The sequence below is a fragment of the Catharus ustulatus genome, chromosome 26 (genome assembly GCF_009819885.2).
Source record: "Catharus ustulatus isolate bCatUst1 chromosome 26, bCatUst1.pri.v2, whole genome shotgun sequence".
In the NCBI taxonomy this organism is placed as follows: Eukaryota; Metazoa; Chordata; class Aves; order Passeriformes; family Turdidae; genus Catharus; species Catharus ustulatus.
The window spans coordinates 1,344,088-1,362,852 of record NC_046246.1 but is presented as its reverse complement, the minus strand read 5'-3'; the positions used below and the strand labels follow the sequence as shown (position 1 = coordinate 1,362,852).

The 18,765-nt window shown below is 58.2% G+C and overlaps 1 protein-coding gene across 1 annotated transcript; it reads right to left on the bottom strand.

Annotated features, from left to right (window-relative positions):
• Positions 1-1,421: 1,421 nt before the first annotated feature.
• SERINC2 (serine incorporator 2) lies at positions 1,422-13,954 on the bottom strand. The gene is made up of 10 exons (XM_033080986.1): positions 13,870-13,954; positions 5,686-5,847; positions 4,767-4,954; positions 4,581-4,660; positions 4,333-4,470; positions 4,050-4,219; positions 3,633-3,723; positions 3,384-3,519; positions 2,550-2,759; positions 1,422-2,175 (listed from the first exon to the last, which is right to left on the bottom strand). Exons 1-10 carry the CDS (start codon positions 13,906-13,908, stop codon positions 2,037-2,039), a joined length of 1,353 nt encoding a protein of 450 aa, XP_032936877.1. The 5' UTR covers positions 13,909-13,954; the 3' UTR covers positions 1,422-2,036.
• Positions 13,955-18,765: the final 4,811 nt, after the last annotated feature.

The following is an 18,765-nucleotide window of genomic DNA, read 5'->3' as shown; positions in this document are numbered from 1 at the left end:
CCTGAAGAAAACAGGGAGCAAAAACATTCTCCTGGAAATAAATGATGAAGGGAGGTGTGAGGGGAAAATAAATCTGGCAATCTGATCCTTCCCAGAACCTTCCCTGCAGGGTGCAGGGACACAGGGGTGCAGGGTGAAGGGATTAGGGGGCAGGATGAGGGTTTCAGGGTGCAGGGTGCAGGATGAGGACAGGATTAGTGCCAGGTGCTGGGTCCCGTGTGTGTGCAGGGTGCTGGGTGAGTGTAGGGTGCAGGATGAGGATCACTGCATGATGGGGGTCACTGGATGTGGGATAAGGATCACTGGGTGCAGGATCAGAGCAGTATGAGGGTTACAGGGGGCAGGATGGGGATCTTTGGGTGCAGGATGGGCGGTCATGGGGTGCAGGATGGGAATCACTGGGTACAGTCTGAGGGTCCCTGGGTGGAGAATGGGAGTCTCTGGGTGCAGGATGGATGTCACTGGGTGCAGGATGGGAATCACTGGGTACAGTCTGAGGGTCCCTGGGTGGAGAATTGGAGTCTCTGGGTGCAGGATGGGGGTCACTGGGTGCAGGACGGGAGTCACTGGGTACAGTCTGAGGGTCACTGGATGCAGGATGGGAATCACTGGGCACAGTCTGAGGGTCCCTGGGTGCAGGATGGGAATCACTGGGTGTAGGATGGGGGTCACTGGGCACAGTCTGAGGGTCACTGGATGCAGGATGGGAATCACTGGGTGTAGGACGGGGGTCACCGGATGTAGGATGGGGGTCACTGGGTGTAGGATGGGGGTCACTGGGTACAGTCTGAGGGTCCCTGGGTGCAGGATGGGAATCACTGGGTGCAGGACGGGGGTCACTCGGTGCCGGATGGAGTCACTCGGTGCCGGATCGGTGCCGGTGCCGGGCGCAGGTGTCGCACCGCGGGCTCGCAGCGCCATCGCGTGGCTGGAGCCGCCCCGCACGGGAGCGGGATGCGGGGTGGGAGGGATAGAATGGGAACGGGAACGGGAATGGGATTGGGCTGCACAGCCAGGACGGGCTGCACGGGTGGGCAGTGGGCACTGCCCGGCCCCGCGGCTGCCGCAGTGCTCCCAGCCGGGGCACCCCCTGCTCTGTGCCCCCTCCTCTGTGCCCCACCGTGGAGCTCACCCCATCCCGTGTGTCCCTGGGCATGGTCTGCACCCCACGTTGTGCACCCCACGTTGTGCACCGCACGTTGTGCACCCCGCTTTGCTCACCACCACCACGGCTCTCGGGGTGTCACAGGCTGGCAGTGTCACAGGCTCCAGGGCTCCACGTTTCCATGCTCCAAAGTGATGCCAGCCCTGCCTGCACACCCGGGCCCCCACCCCGGTGTCGGGTCAGTGTAAAACATCCCGCTCCCTCCGCCTGCTGGGCACCCGCACACCAGGAAAGACTCCAAAGGGACAAATCCACCGTGTTTATTCCAAACGAGACTTTATTAACGAGGCAAAGAGCTGGGCCAGGCCAGTGCAGCCTGTGGGGAACCTGACCTGTGCTCCGGAGAGGACAGGGACCTGTCCTCCTGCCGGGACAGCCCCAGGAGCTGGGGCCACCACCCAGGCTGGGATACAGCAGGACCTCTGCCTCCAGCCACAAATCCCCGGGATTTGTTTTCTTCCAGGCTATTTGGGGACACAACACCTGCCAGGTCCTGGGTTCTGGTACCTGACCAGACCCCAGAGACCCCAAAAGGCACCACAGGTCCCGGGGCACCAACAGCTGGTGAGAACCAAACCCTCCCAAGGCAAGGCAGTGGTGTCTGCTGGGTGGAGAGGGTCTGGAGGCACTGCCAAAGGCACTACACGAACGTGGAGATGATGAGAGGTTTAAAAACACCCTCAGGTCTCTCTCAGCCCTTAATTTTCTCTGCTTGGCACTTCATCCCTTTCAAATTAAAACAAAAGAGCTGCAAGAAGGCACAACCCAGCACAGCAGCTCCTGCATGCAGAACTGAGGCTGAGGCAGAGCTGGGGCTGTCCCCAGCCTCGAGGGACAAAGCCACGATGGCAGCAGCACGTCCAGTGCCACTTTAGCTGAAGTCCCGGTCCCGCAGCACCAGCGGAGCCACCAAGGTCCAGAGGTAGAGCAGGAGCCCGGCCCAGCTGGAGCAGATCTTCACCCACACGGCCGTCCAGGGGCTCCTCAACACCTGCAAGCTCTCATCCGGCCTGAAAAGCGAACACGAGGGTGGGACCCACCACTGTGACACCCTGCTAGTGCCCGGGAGGGATGGGTGCCACCCAGGGAACACGGGGGTGCCCCATGGCTGGAGCTACCCCAGGGTGTGACCCCATCACTGCAGCCACCCCAGGTGTGACCCCACCGCTGCAGCACAGCCTCGGTCCCTGCTCCCCCTCCTCCCAAGGGATCCCTGGCTGCAGTTGGCAGCCCAGGCACGGCCCTGAGAATAACTAAAAGCTGCTAAGGGAGCACGTCCAGCAGCCTCGCACACCTCAGCTGTGCCCAGCACACTCGCACCAGCATCCCAGGAGGAGGGAGCTGGAGGAACCGCGCCAGCCCTGGGTGTCCCTGGCACTCTCACCTGTACCAGTTGGTGAGGGTCATCATGATGTAGAGAGCGGCGAGGAGCAGGCACAGGTGGAAGAAGGTGTAGTTGTAGGAGACGCCGTCCTGCTCGTTGTCGTAGGCTCGGTGCACCCCGCCCTCCTCCGCCCCGCCCGGGCCGGCCCCGGCCCCGCTCTCCTCCGTCAGCATCAGCTTGTTCACCTGCGGGTGGTCCGAGGAGCGCAGGCTGCGGGCACAGGGATCAGCACCCCTTGGTCACTGCCCCCATGGCAGGGGTTTTGTCCTTGGGGCCGTCCCCGGGGCAGTTTGAGGGATGCAGCTGGTGGGGAAACCCTAAAATCTCTGTCACCCGTGTCCAAAGCCCCTCTCCAGCTCTCTTAGAACCCTTTTAGAACATCATCAAGCTCAACAAAGAGAGCAAAGGACAAGGGTTTGCCCCGGGGAGAACAACCCCAGGCTCCAGTGTGGAATGGGGGCCACTGAGCTGGAAAACAGCTCTGGGAAAGGCCCTGGGGTGCCCTGGGCACTGGGGGAACACGCAGCAGCGTGAGTGGCTGCAGAAGGTGAGAGGTGTCCTGGGCTGCACCAGGCAAAGCACTGCCAGCATGTCCAGGGAGGGCATCCACTGATCCACTGTGATGGATGGGCAGGGGTTCGTCCTTGGGGCCATCCCCAGGACAGGCAGAGCAATTTGGGGCTGTGGGGAAACCCTAAAAACTGTGTCTGTGGTCAGGCCTGTGCCCCTGGGGACAGGGATGGCTGGACAAAGAGACTTTGGTGACAAAACCCCTCCCATGGCTCCGTGCTCCAGGGACAGGGCTGTCCCCAGGGACACGAGCCAAGGGCTCACCTGATGAAGAGGGTGCAGAGGATGAAGATCACCAGCCCCACGATGCTCGGGGCGTCCCACCAGGTTGTCAGTGGCTCAGGGGCCGTGGCTGAGCCCGTGCTGTTCCTCACCAGCAGTGTGGGGTTACAGTGCTGGGCTGGGGGACACAGGGGGGTCAGCCCCCAAGGACACAAAGGGACAAACACCCACCCCAGTGAGTGCTCCTGCCCCACCCAGCCCTCTCCAAACCCAAGGAGGTGTCTGGCTTACTCGGCACGTTGGCCAGGGCGGACCAGGTGACGTAGATGGTGTAGAGGGTGATGAGGGACGCCTGCAGCAGCCCCGAGTGTGGCTGAGCCTCCTGCAAACACAACAGTGGGTGCTTGGGTGCTGCTGTACCCCAGGGTGACACAGCCCCAGTGTCCTAGGTACTCCTGTACCCCAGGGTGACACAGCCCCAATGTCCTGGGTGTTCCTGTACCCCAGGGTGACACAGCCCCAGTGTCCTGGGTGCTCCTGAACCCCAGGGTGACACAGCCCCAATGTCCTGGGTGTTCCTGTACCCTAGGGTTACACAGCCTCAATGTCCTGGGTGCTCCTGTACCCTGGGGTGACACAGCCCCAATGTCCTGGGTGTTCCTGCACCCTGGGGTTACACAGGCTGCTGGGTACTCCCCAGTGCCTCACCTGGATCTTGGGCAGGATGGACACAACTGAGACGATGAGGCAGAGGATGAGGTTGATGCTGATGAAGGCCTTGCCCTCCGTGCAGCCCTCAGGTTTGGTGTAGTAGACGTAGAGCAGCACAACGGCCGCGATGGAGGCGGCGTAGAAGATGAAGGTGATGGCACAAAGGGCTGGGGGAGGAAACCAGAGAGGCTGGAGCAGAGCCCCCAGTCCCAGCCAGCTCAGCCTCACCCAGCCCTGGGATGAGCTGAGCCCCAAACCCACGGGGTGCCACCACACCCACCTGCGTACCAGCCCTTGGCGCTGCCCTCGTCCGCGTTGCGCAGCCAGCGCTGGCTCCAGGAGTGCGCGAAGTCGATGAGGAGCACCAGCTGGATGAGGATGAAGAGGAAGGAGCCGACCACACCGAAGTAAAACCAGACTTGAGAGGAGGAGAAAAGCCAGCTGAGAACAGGGCAAGTGAGACTCAGGGGCACAGCCCTGGGTTTGATCCCGGGCAGAGGTGCCGAGGAGAGCAAGGGCAGCTCTCACCTGAGGTGAAGACGCCGTCGGGGATGTAGAAGGCTCCCACCGTGATCCCCACCAGCACCAGGAACTTGAAGAACCAGAAGCTGTGGGAGGAGAGAGGAGGCACGGTGTGCAGCCAGCAGGGACAGGGATGGGGGGTCCTGCCTGTCCCCACCCCAGCAGCCCAGGGACCGAGGGGACCCCACGCACCCGTTCTGCACGGCCGCCCGTGGGTCCTTGCTGCTGCGCACGCACACCATGAGCACGGCAAAGAGGCAGAAGAAGGCGGCCATGGCGAAGCCCATGCGGTACACGGCCTTGTGGCCCAGGAAGCTGCTGCAGTCCACGTTGGTCTGGACCCCCAGCACCGAGCCACTGCCTTCACAGAACCCAGGGAGCTGGAAGAGTGACGGGAGCATGAGCATCACCTCAGCACATCCTGCTGGGGACTGATGGCTGTGGGAAGGTCTGGATTGAAGATCTGCTGGTTGGACTGATGATCAGCTTCTCCATTGCAAAGCCCTCATGTTGCCCAGAGCAGCTGTGGCTGCCCCTGGATCCCTGGCAGTGTCCAAGGCCAGGCTGGATGGGGCCTGGAGCAGCCTAGGACAGTGGGGGGTGTCCCTGCTATGGCAGGGGTGGAAAGAGATGAGCTTTGAGATTCCTTTCAACCCAAACCATTCTGTGATTCCACCCCCATCACGAGCCCTGGTGCCACCAAAGATGGGCCAGACCATGACTGCTCCAATGCCACTTGCCTGAGGTGACACAGATAAAGGCACCCAGCTGGTCAGTGGAAAGCTGCCATGAAACCAGCTTTTCCCTAAAGCCCAGCTCATCTGGCAGAGCTTTGCTCCCTCCACCTGAAGTCCCATCTCCCTGACTGGCAAAGCATCAGCCAAACCCCAAAAAACGGGATGTAGGAAACTTTCCTGGGAGACATCTGGGAAAACCAAAAATTGCATGAAATGATCCCACTGTATTTTCCCAATGCCTTCTCCCAGTGAGATGCTCAGAATAGAGAGGAACAGAAGCACATGGTGACCCAAAAATTCACTTTTTCATTCAGCCTCAAATCCCCACCACAAGCTGGGTCATTTCTTCCCAGAAACCTCCAGGAGCTCTTTACCTTGTGCAACTCCTTCTCCACGCCCGGGATTATCATGATGATGGACACGAGGGTGCCGAGGAACAGGAAGATGGTGAAGAGGAGGCGGGAGATGGTGGAGTTCTTGGCTGAGGGGCAGCAGCCACAGAGCAGGCATGGGGCAGAGCCACAGAGACAGGACACCTGCAAGGAGACCAGCCCGTGAGGAGGGGCAGAGACTGGCCCCAAAATCCATGCCCAGTTCAATCCTTAAGGAGATCAGTGTGAGAATCCACTCTGCTGCTTAGAGCTACTCACACCACAACCCACAGCCTGCAGGATCTCGTGGAAATGGCACCAAATTCCCCCAAAAAGTTGCTGAAAGCCAAAAGAGCTGCAGGAACAGCCAGCATGGAAAATGACACCCAGATTCTGGAGGCACCTTCGTGTTTTTTGCTCCATGCAAGGATTTGGTCAAAGCAAGCCCTGCCCTGCAGGAGCCTCTTTTTTTGTACAAAAATGAGGTTCCCAAAATAATTTCAGTCCAATTCAGGATGGGAAGATATTGGTATCAGCACCATGGGGGCAGTAACTCATCCTGCCATCCTTCCCCTCTGCAAAGGGCATTTTACAGGTGGAGAAACTGAGGCACAGCATCCCTGAGAGTCCCTCGTGGGTCCTGAGTTCCCAAAACCAGCAGAGGCAGTACTGCCAGGTGCACCTCATTCCAGAGACTCAACTGCTGTGCTGGGGGAGGAAAATCCTGGCTAAGAAAACCCAAACTCACTGATACCAAAGCATTGGTGGGAGTTTCCTGCCCAGGGACAGCGCAGAATAAATTTTGTTCCCTTGGAATTCTGCTGGACTTCAGCACATCAGCCATGCAGGGGAAGGGCTCTGATCTCTCCTGCTATTGAGGGACGTGCATGAGTTGTGTGTTTATTATGCCACATGCTTCCCAATCAGGGCCTGTGGTCAGTATTAATTAAAGATGGCTCATTAGCGACTCAAATATCCATTTCTCATTGTTGGAGTCAGTGCAAAAAATGGTCATGGCAGAAAACAAAACCAGGTGTGGAGCTGCTGTGTGAACAGGACCCCATGCCAGAGTGACCACATTAGTGTCCCCAAATCACCAAAGATGGTGATTCAAATATTTTTTAAACATAAGCACACCATTATTGGAGAAAAATCCCCTCCTTCCTGACTTATTCCTCTCATGCCATGCCAGCCCCACATCCCTGCCCCATTAACAGCTGTGCTGATGGTACCCACAGGAGCTGGGGTGGCTGAGACACCCAGAGTATCTCAGGGAACTCACATCCCACCCCTTCAGGGCCATCACATCGTGTTTTCAACTTGGAAGCATGGGAAAATGGCTTTCAATTAGAGGCTGCTTCATTTCAGCCTCATTAAATGCACCACGTGCATCAGAGTGCATTAAAATGCGCCAGCATTACTGTATTTCCCTTCAAATTAAAAACAAAAACAGGGAACAACAAAAATCCCTTTAAATGCAGAATTATTGCATCATCTGATGTAGCAAAGCATCTCAGTGCTCCATCCACCCCTCCAGCTCCCCCTTCTTCAGTGCCAACTGAAACAAAAAGCAGCAGTCCTAAAATCAGCAGATCTGGACAGGAAAATCATGAGGTCTGTGCTGTTTAGGAAGGGATTTGGGGGGGTTCAGCCCATCCCACCCCAGGGACAGCTCTCACTGTCCCAGGTGCTCCCAGCCCCAATGTCCAGCCTGGCCTTGGGCACTGCCAGGGATCCAGGGGCAGCCACAGCTGCTCTGGCAATTCCATGGCAGCCCCTGCCCACCCTGCCAGGGAACAATTCCTTGCCAAATCCCATCCAGCCCTGCCCTGTGGCAGTGGGAGCCATTCCCTGGGTCCTGTCCCTCCCTGCCTTGTCCCCAGTCCCTCTGCAGCTCTCCTGGAGCCCCTTCAGGCCCTGCAAGGGGCTCTGAGCTCTGCCTGGAGCCTTCTCCTCTCCAGGGAGCACCCCCAGCTCTCCCAGCCTGGCTCCAGAGGGGCTCCAGCCCTGCAGCAGCTCCGATCCCTCTGGGCTCTCTCCAGCAGGCACAAGGGTTTTGGGATCCCGCAGCATCCCTGGAGTTTATTTTGCAGGGTGATTCTTACAGCCGAACTCCGTGGCTGTATTTCTGTATTTCAGGTTTCACAGGCTCCCGCTGAGGTAACAGGATATCACAGCCCCATCCCGCTGCTCTGTTCCATAACTCGGGAATCCCGTGGATTCCTTTTAGGACATCCTTTTAGGTAACTCCCTGAAAGCTCCTTCGCAGTGAATCCTCTGTGCCACACACTGATCCCCCCAGCTGCCTGGGCACTCCTGATTTCAGTCTTCTTCTTTAAAAATCAGTGGTTAACAGCAAGAAAAACACTCCCAGCAGTGCTGGACACTCTGATTCTCCTTTCAAAGATTTTAAAAGTTGTCCCAAAACGTGAACACGATGAAGGGACAAAGAGCAGCATGGAAAAAGCCAGTGCGGGAAGTGGCTGTAGCAGCAGGAGAGCCCGGGTTCGTGAGGAAGTGTCGGTTTTCAGCTGCTCGGGGATGATTAAACTCTCCGGTTTCACTTCCTCCTGCAGCCCAGCTCACCTCAGCGCTGCTCCCGTCCCTGCCCTGCCCCGAGACCTGGAGAGCGGGGCCGGAGCTGGGGATCCCAGATACACCGATACAGCACCCCAAAAACAGCACCCCAAATACAGCACTGAAAATACACTGACACAGCAACAGCACCCCAAAAACAGCACCCAAATACACTGACACAGCAACAGCACCCCAAAAACACCACCCCAAATACACTGACACAGCAACAGCACCCCAAAAACACCACCCCAAATACACTGACACAGCAACAGCACCCCAAAAACACCACCCCAAATACACTGACACAGCAACAGCAACCCAAATAACAGCAGCCAAATACACTGACACAGCAACAGCACCCCAAAAACAGCACCCAAATACACTGACACAGCAACAGCACCCCAAATACAGCACTAAAAATACACTGATACAGCAACAGCACCCCAAAAACACTGACACAGCAACAGCACCCCAAAAACACCACCCCAAATAACAGCACTGAAAATACACTGACACAGCAATAGTACCCCAAAAACAGCACCCCAAATAACAGCAGCCCAAAAACGGCACCCCAAATAGACGATACAGCAACAGCACCCCATAAACAGCACCCCAATAACAGCACCCAAATACACCAATACAGCAACAGGACCCCAAAAATGGCACCCCAACAACAGCACCCAAACACAGCACCCAACAATTTGACTCCAACAATTTCACCCCAACAATAGCACCCAAAAACAGCACCCCAACAATTTCACCCCAACAACAGCACTCAAACTGTTCCAGCCCAACAGCCCAACACAACTGACCACGCTACACCAGTCCACACCACCACCCCAAATACATCACCCCAACTACACCAATACAGCAGCACCAACAACACCAGTCCAACACCACCATCCCAAAAATATCATCCAGCAACATCACCCCAACACCAATCCCAAAACACCTGACACTGGTAACACAACCTACACCATCCCAATTCCATCATGCCAACTCCACCACCCCAACAACAGCCCAACTACACCAGTCCAACTACACCAACCCCAACACCATCCCAACACCACCAATCCAAAACCACCCACCCAACACCACCCCAACTACACCAACACCAGACCAACATGACCGAACTACACCAAGCCAAACCACCAACCCAACTGCACCACCCCGTTATATCATCCCAACTCCACCACCACACCATCACCTCAAGAAGACCAACCCAACCCAACATCACCCCACACCATCACTCCAAGAACACCAGCCCACCCCAACATCACCCAAGAACACCAACCCACCCCAACATAACCCCACACCATCACTCCAAGAACACCAACCCACCCCAACATCACTCCAAGAACACCAACCCACCCCAACATCACCCCAAGAACACCAACCCAACCCCACCAGCCCAACTACACCAACACCAGAGCAACATGACTGACCAAACTACATCAGCCCAACAACACCAACCCAAAAGCAGCCGCCCAACATCACCCCAACAATGCTGACCCACACCACCAACCCCATGACACCACCCCAACTACACCCCCCCAACATCACCCCAACAACTCCAACCCAATATCAACCCAACACCACCACCCCAATTACATCACCCCAACTACACCCCCCTAACAATACCAACTCAAAAACACCTGCCCAACATCACCCCCCAACAACAGCCCAACTACACCAGCCCAAAACCAACCCAAGAACACCCACCCAACACCACTCCAACACAACAAAGCCACATGACCCCAACTACACCCCCCCAACATCACCCCAACAGCTCCAACCCAATACCAACCCAACTACACCACCCCAATTACATCATCCCAACTACATTACCCCAACAACAGCCCAACTACACCAGCCCAACACAGCCAACCAAACTACACCAGCCCAACACCAAACCAACAACAGCAATCCAACATCACCCCAATACCAACTCAAAAACACCCACCCAACATCATCCCAACACCACAAAGCCACACCACCCCAACTACACCCCCCCAACATCACCCCAACAACTCCAACCCAATACCAACCCAGCTACACCGCCCCAATTACATCATCCTAACTACATTACCCAAACAACAGCAGCCTAACTACTCCACCCCAACTACACTAACCCAACAACACCAACCCGACAACACCACCCCCAGCTACACAACCCAACAATACTAACCCAGTTACACCACCCCAACTAAACCAACCCAACAATACTAACCCAGTTACACCACCACACCTACACCAACCCAACAATATTAACCCAGTTACACCACCCCAACGACACCAACCCAACAATACTAACCCAGTTACACCACCCCAATTACATCACCCCACCCCACCACCCCATCTGGAGCTGCCTTCACCCTGGAATCCTCGGGAATACCAAGAGTGAGTCAACCCAAAGCAATGCTGAGCACGTGGTGTTTCCTGCTGCCAAATTAACGAGCAGGCAGGTTAATCAGCACCAAACCCACCACATCAGGCACAGGCTTGAGGAGCTGCTGGCCCTCCTGCCTGGCAGGTGGCTTTGGATGGGTACCACGAGGTTGAGTGTCCCCAGGGGGTGTCTAAGGACTGTCCAAGCCCCCAGGGTTTGCTCTGGCTGGGGCAGCCTTCTGCTGGTTACCCCAACCCTGTGAGGCTGGAAGGCAGCTCAGAATGACCACACTGCTCATGGCAGCCATGGGCAGAGCCTGGAAAACCACAGGAGGCGGGGAAAGAGAAATTCTCCTTTTGTGATGCAAGGTTCCACTCAGGAGCAGGTTGCTGGGTTTTAATGGGAAAGCGATGAAGAAAGGGCTTGGCAATCTCGTGGTGCTGTGACTCAAGGGATGTAGGCAGAGCAGAAGGAGTTTGTTAGGATGTTCTGGTTAAAAATAATAATAATTTTAAAATGCAGACTAGGGGGGGTTGTTCAGTTTGGTTTGGGTTTTTTTAAGTGTTGTGGTTCTTCAGCTCAGACCTGTGCTAGAATAGCCCTTTCATCAACCAGGTCCACCCAAGGGAAGAACAAAATTGAGCAAAGGCTTGTTAAAAATAATATGTTTTTTTATTACACAGACTAGGGGGAGTGTTTCATTCGGTTTGGGTTTTTTCAGTGTTGTTCTTCAGCTCAAACCTGTACAAAACCAGCCCCTTCATCACTGACTACCACAAGAAGGAACAGGAAAATTAAACCTAAACAGTGACTACTTTGTTACCACAGTCTGAGTCACAACAGATTTTGTGGGGGGGGAAAAATCCAGAATTCACAGAGAAACCTCCACAGCCCTGCTCTGGAGTAAATCCCTGCTTTCCCAATACCTGCCCTTAAGGAAAAGCACAGAATGTGTTCAGAGGGGGAACCTTGCAAACCACCTCCCTCCGACCACTCATTTCTAAACATCTGTTCATTAAACCTCCAGGACTCAAAGGTCAAGTTACAAAACAGGTCCCATTTCCAGGTTTCCAGGCTGGCACCTCCCGGGCTTTTTCCACAGCCCTGCCCTGGCCCCGTGCCCACAGGTGAGGCACTGCTGGGGCAGGAAGTGCTGGTATCAGCAGGTGCCTGCGTCACCCGAACCACACACCCCACGTCACAGGGCACAGCACCCAAATCACACAGCCTGTGCCTGCCTGGGCCAGGGTACCCCAAATCACATACCCTGGGCCATGGCACCCCAAATCACACAGCCTGTGCCTGCCTGGGCCATGGCACCCCAAATCACACAGCCTGTGCCTGCCTGGGCCATGGCACCCCAAATCACACAGCCTGTGCCTGCCTGGGCCAGGGCACCCCAAATCACACAGCCTGTGCCTGCCTGGGCCATGGCACCCCAAATCACACAGCCTGTGCCTGCCTGGGCCAGGGCTCCCCAAATCACACAGCCTGTGCCTGCCTGGGCCAGGGCACCCCAAATCACACAGCCTGTGCCTGCCTGGGCCATGGCACCCCAAATCACACAGCCTGTGCCTGCCTGGGCCATGGCACCCCAAATCACACAGCCTGAGCCTGCCCTGGGCCATGGCACCCCAAATCACACAGCCTGTGCCTGCCTGGGCCATGGCACCCCAAATCACACACCCTGGGCCATGGCACCCCAAATCACACACCCTGGGCCAGGGCACCCCAAATCACACAGCCTGAGCCTGCCCTGGGTCATGGCACCCCAAATCACACACCCTGGGCCATGGCACCCCAAATCACACAGCCTGTGCCTGCCTGGGCCAGGACACCCCAAATCACACAGCCTGTGCCTGCCTGGGCCAGGACACCCCAAATCACACAGCCTGGGCCTGCCCTGGGTCATGGCACCCCAAATCACACACCCTGGGCTATGGCACCCCAAATCACACAGCCTGAGCCTGCCCTGGTCCAGGGCATCCCAAATCACACAGCCTGAGCCTGCCCTGGTCCAGGGCATCCCAAATCACACAGCCTGTGCCTGCCCTGGGTCATGGCACCCTAAATCACACAGCCTGTGCCTGCCTGGGCCAGGGCACCCCAAATCACACAGTCTGGGCCTGCCTGGTCCAGGGCACCCCAAATCACACAGCCTGCACACAGCCTGTGCCTGCCCTGGGCCATGGCACCCCAAATCACACACTCTGGGCCATGGCACCCCAAATCACACAGCCTGGGTCAGGGCACCCCAAATCACACAGCCTGGGCCTGCCCTGGGTCATGGCACCCCAAATCACACAGCCTGGGCCTGCCCTGGGTCATGGCACCCCAAATCACACAGCCTGGGCCTGCCCTGGGTCATGGCACCCCAAATCACACAGCCTGGGCCTGCCCTGGGCCAGGGCACCCCAAATCACACACCCTGGGCCATGGCACCCCAAGTCACACACCCTGGCCCATGGCACCCCACACGCAGCCCCCTGCACCCCCTGTCCCAGCTCTTTCACTTACTCATCCCCACTTCGGGGCTCAGCAGCGGGAACCAGGCAGGACCTCCCAGTCTCTCACTGCGTGGCAGGGCCAGGCCCCCCCTCCTCCAGGTGCAGCAGGACATTGCTGCTCTGGCTTCCCACCTCCCCCAAGTGCCACCCATCCCATTCCCCTCCCCATTTCCCTCCTCGTGAGCCCCAGAGTTCTCTGGAGCGAGCATCTGCGTCTCCATGGATACCCCGGCTCAGTGGGATGCCCTGCTCCGAGAACCCCCCACATCTCTCCAGGCACTGATGGATGCACCCCCTGAACCCCCTCATATACAGGGGTGCAACCCCTGGATGTGCCCCACATCCCACATGTACACAGGGGTGCATCCTCCGGGGGTCGCCTGTATTCCCCCCCTTCACAGGGCAGGGAAAATCTCTGGGGGTCCCCTCATCCCCCCCATATCCAGGGGTGCATCCTGCCCGGGGTTCTCCATATCCCCTGCGTACACTGGGGTGCATCCCCCAGGGGTACCCTGCATCACCCTCCTGGCATCCCTTGGACCCCTCCGCGTCCGGGTGGAGCGGGGCACACGCCCGGGGTGTCCCTCAGCCCTCCCCGGGCCCCCGGCCGCTCCTCCGGACGCGCAGCAGCCGCGACCCGCCCGCCTTGGGCCGCGCCCGCGGCTGCGGCACCGCCAGAGCGCCGTGCTCCCCCCGCTCCGGGCGGCCACTCACGCAGCTGAGCAGGGAGCAGACCCCGAGACAGGCCCCCATCGTGCTGCCGCCGCTCCCGGCTCCCGTTCCCGGCTCCCGGTCCCCTCCGCCGCCGCCGCCGCCGCCGCCCTGGCTCCGCCCGCACCGGGTGCTCGGGGCGGTCGCTGCTGCCGCGCCTCCCGCGGGGCGGCCCCTACGGCGGCGGAGGAGAGAGCGAGGGAGGGTCTGGGCCCCTCCCGAACGAGGGGAGTCTCTCCAGGGCTCCTCCATCCTCATTCCACTCCCCTCTCCATCCCTCTCCCTTTCGTCCTCCTCCATCTCCCCCGGTTACCGTCGTGGGGACCCCACCCACACCATGGGGACAGCCCGGGGTGGGGGCTCTGGACATGGCCAGGGCTGGGGTGGGTGGCCAGGAGCCTTGTCTGGGCTACAAGCAGCCCGCGGGAAGGGGTGACGGGGTTTGGGATGGAAGGGACCTGAAATCCCACCCAGTGCCACCCCAGGGACACCTCCCACTGTCCCAGGTGCTCCCAGCCCCAATGTCCAGCCTGGCCTTGGGCACTGCCAGGGATCCAGGGGCAGCCACAGCTGCTCTGGCAATTCCATGGCAGCCCCTGCCCACCCTGCCAGGGAACAATTCCTTGCCAAGATCCCATCCAGCCCTGCCCTGTGGCAGTGGGAGCCATTCCCTGGGTCCTGTCCCTGCCTGCTTTGTCCCCAGTCCTTCTGCAGCTCTCCTGGAGCCCCTTCAGGCCCCGGGAGGCTGAGTGGAGCCTCGGGATGTTCAACAAAGTGAAAGGGCAAAGTTTTGGCAGCAGGGAGACCAATCCCAGACTCCAGTATGTGGTGGGGGCCACTCAGCTGAGAAACAGCTCTGGGAAAGGCCCTGGCGTGCTGCTGGGCACTGGGGGAGCACGAGGCAGCAGCCTGTCCCTGCTGCAGAAGGTGAGAGGTGTCCTGGGCTGCAGCAGCTCCAGGGAGGGGATCCCATGATCAGCACTGGTGAGGCCATCCTGGAGTGTTGTGCCCAGTTCTGGGCTCTCCAGAACAAGAGAGGCATGGCCATACTGGAGAGACTCCAGCAGAGGCCACAAAGGTAATGAAGGGTCTGAAGTATCCCATAACTGGGGAAAGCCTGACAGGCTGGGGCTGCTGCACCTGCAGAGGGGTTTGGGGATCTCACTAATGCACAGAAACACCCACTGCTCTACCAAGGCACTGCTGTCACTGGAGAAGTTGATCAGGTTGGCTGAGCTTGGCTTCCCCTGATCTGTCACTGTTAATGTGCCTGGAAATGCTTCCCAGGATTAGCTCCTCCATCAGCTTCTCAGGGATTGAGGTGAGGCTGCTGTGTCTGCAGTTCCCTGGGTCCTCGCTGTCTTTCTGGGAGGTACAAGTGACATTTTGTTTCCTCCAGCCTTCCAGACTCTTCTCTCCATTCCCGTGATCAGTGAAAGGTTGTTGGGAGCAGCCTCACAATGCCACCAGCCCCTCCCTCACCATCCCAGCAGGACTAAAATGTGCCCAGTTTACCCTGATCTGAATCCTCTCCCATCGAGGATCTGACTTCCTTGGTGCAGCTTTTCCCCATGGAATCTCTGGAATTCCTTTTCTCTGCCTCAGCCATTTCCCGTGGCACCTCACAGAGCAATGGACCCCTATTTTACCTAATCTTTCTTTTTTCTCCTGCAGGAGCCCTTCTTGCTGGATTTGACATCACACCTTCCAGCTCCACAATTCCCACCACTCCAGGCAGACTCACCAGCCTGAACTCACCCCCCTGCAGGGCCAGACCCCGGGTCAGGGGGCTGAGGGTGGCACAGAGCAGGTTTTTCCTGCTCTTCCTGCCCAGACAGAGCCTGGCATGACCTCCCAGGGCAGTGAGTGCTCTGCCATGCATCATTCAGGGACTGGGATAAACCGGGAGGTGCCAGCCCACTTCCAGACCCTAAATTTAGACAGAGGAGAAAGTACATGAGGATGTGTCAGCAGCAGACTTGGGGCACAGGGCTGGGGCCACATGTCCCCTGTGTCCTTGAGGAAGACGAGGGTGTCACACTTCTGGCTCCAAAGGTAAAGCCCCGGGGTTTGGCTCCTGACCAGCAGTTGGCACAAATTAATAGAGGATTGTCTGAGCCTCTGTGGACTCCCAAAATCTGCTGGCAGGGCCCTGCAGCAGGAGAGGTCAGCACCCAAAAACTGCGCTCTGATCTCAGCTGGTCTCAGGTTTCTCCTTTCCGGAGGCGCCGGGGCGTGTGCGGGGACATCCTGCCCCGGGCACGGGTCTGGCAGTGCCCCGCGGCCCCAGGACACCGTGGGCTGGCTCTGACACAGACCCCGGGAGGGGCCAGGGGGGTCTGGCACCTCCCATCCCCTCCTGGCTGGGTGTCAGAGCCCTGTGACATCCGCAGCGAGAATGTCCTTCAGTCCCCGTCGTGTCGGGAAGGACAAACTGGCCGGACAGGTGTTTGTCCCCTCGGTCCTGCTGTCCTTGCAGGCACATGAGCTCGCTGGCCCGCCAGGAGCAGGAATCCTTCCATGCACCCTGGAGGGACCAGTCCCGCCCAGTCGCTGTCCCCCGGTCCCTTTGGCGATGCCAGCAGATGGCAGTGGCGGAGTGAGGCACTGCCGGACACCGGGCACGGTCACCGGGCTCCGTCCCTGCCGCTCCCGGAGCGCCACGGGCACGGCTGCCAGCAGGGACAGGGTCCCCACCCGCCTGGCAGCGGTGTCCCCCACCCTACTGCCACCACCCCCAGCACCAGCCCCCCGGTGTCCCCGGGAGCGGCTGCGAGGGCTGTCCCGGGCCGGGCGGGACCCAGCGCTGTGCCAGTTTTGTGACAGCGGTGTCACAAGCGACAGAGCCGTGGCGGGCCCCGGACAGGCCGGTTCCACCTCCCCCTGCACACAGGGGATGGGATGTCACCAGAGCTCAGGGAAACGGCGCTGCCTCAGCTGTGCCAGCCCGTGTCCCACTGCTGGGAGCATCCCTGTATCCCAAGAAAACACCTTTTTTTCTTTTTTTTTTTTTTTTTCCCTCTGCCTCATCTCTGCTTCTTCTCCTACATCCCCCAGGCATCTTTCCCCCGCTGTGATTCATTATGGCTCAGGGCACCCAAAATCTCAAATATGTTTCCTTATGGTTCCTTTCTGCCCCCGTGGGGGATTATAGGGCTGGGGGAGCAGGGCCAGGAGCAGCGTGCCAGGGATGCCCAGGGAAACAAATGCTCTCATGTGACTGTATCTGGGACAATACCAGCTTAGCTGTGGGTGCAGCCAGCAGGAATCCTGCTGCTCCCAAGCCCTGCTAGTCATGGATAAACCTACATTAGAGCAATTAATAATAATTAATAATTGGGTCTGCATTTGGAAAAGCAGCTAAACCTAGCAGTGCTCTCCAGAGCGTTGTCGAGACAGGGAAAAGCAGCCGTGGCACAAGGTACAGTTTTGGGATGGTGAGTTTGGGGTTGACAAAGCCCTGGTCTGTGGGGTTGTCCTGCCTTGGCATCCTGGGGGCTCCTGGCTGGGGTTTAGGGCACACAGGACCCTTCCCCTCAGCCCCCAGCTGCAATCAGGCACATCCCAGCCTTGGGGTTGGGGGTCCCCTACCCCACCCTGTGCTGCAAGGAGGGGCAGGAATGGAGCCCCCAAAGTGCCTTTGCTCAGCTCTGCTGCCTCCCTCAGCGTCTGAAGCCCCCAGGTGGGATTGGGGACAGGAACAAAGCCAGGCTGGGGTGGGAAGGAGAAGTGCAAAAGGGCTGGGATGGAAGCACCCCTGGTCTGAGGATGCCTCTGAGGCACGTGGGGAATTAGTTTTCCACTAAGCTCCTCTGTAATAAACAGAGACACGGGAGCAACAGGCAATTGCTCAGCCTTTAATTACAGCCAGTCAGGGTGTTCAGGGTCACAGAGCTGGATTCAGAGCCAGGGGAAATGAGGGGGATGATTTTCAGGAGGAACACTGCAGGAATCTGCAGAGCCTTCTGTGCCTGAGCTCCTTTGTTTTTCCTTTCATTCACCAGGACCCTCACATCTCAAATCCCAGAATCATGGATAACAGAATATCCTGAGCTGGAAAGGACCCACAAAGATAGATCATCAATCCTAAGTCCTGGCTGTGCCCAGACCCCCCAACAATCCCCCCTGTGCAATCCTGGAGCAGTGTCCAAAGCTCCTGGAGCTCTGGCAGCCTCGGGGCTGTGCCCATTCCCTGGGGCATCACCCCTGACAGCTGCCCAGCCCAGGAGCCTGATGGAGCCCCAGAAATCCCTCTGAGCTTCCTGACAGCCTTCCCATCCTCTGGCATTGCTTCTGGGAAACTGAGAAACTGGAACCCTCTTCAAGGACCTTTTGCCAGTTTGAGATGTCTTAAAGGCCACTGGGGTGACACAGAGGCTGAAGGGCCATCACTAAACCTGTCCCTCTTCATCGTGCTGGAGTCTCCTCCCCACAGCCTCTCCCATCCAGGAGGATGAAGGGCTGGAAACGCTGTCCTTGAATCCTGGTTTGGGCTCCCAGACACAGGGACAGGCTGGGAAAGCTGCGGTGTTTCCTTGCTGAGCTCAGACAGATGCTGTTTGTCTTTCTCCTGGTGGTGTCCAGATGCCTGCCTGGTGATGGATGGCGGTGTCACAGCAGAGATTCTGTGCTGTCACAGCCACTGGGTCTCTCGTGGGGTGGAAAATTTGGGGAGTTACTCCTCCATGAGCTGCATCTCTTCCCCAAAGATCTGAGTCCCAGAGGTGGTGGGGTGGGGAGCCTGCAGGAGGAAGCAGCAGGATGAGACCTTGCTCTGAAGGTGTCCCAGGCCCACCTGGCAGGAGGAGCTGGTCCTTCCCTTCCCTTCCCTTCCCTTCCCTTCCCTTCCCTTCCCTTCCCTTCCCTTCCCTTCCCTTCCCTTCCCTTCCCTTCCCTTCC

What these genes read in the sequence shown, in the direction of transcription:
- SERINC2 (XM_033080986.1), bottom strand. Translation starts at nt 13,908, where the DNA reads ATGGGGGCCTGTCTCGGGGTCTGCTCCCTGCTCAGCTGC. An exon ending in TGGAGAAGGAGTTGCACAAG is followed by an intron (nt 4,955 to 5,685) that starts GTAAAGAGCTCC and finishes TCACTCTTCCAG; the next exon opens with CTCCCTGGGTTCTGTGAAGG. An exon ending in CGCCAAGGGCTGGTACGCAG is followed by an intron (nt 4,220 to 4,332) that starts GTGGGTGTGGTG and finishes TTCCTCCCCCAG; the next exon opens with CCCTTTGTGCCATCACCTTC.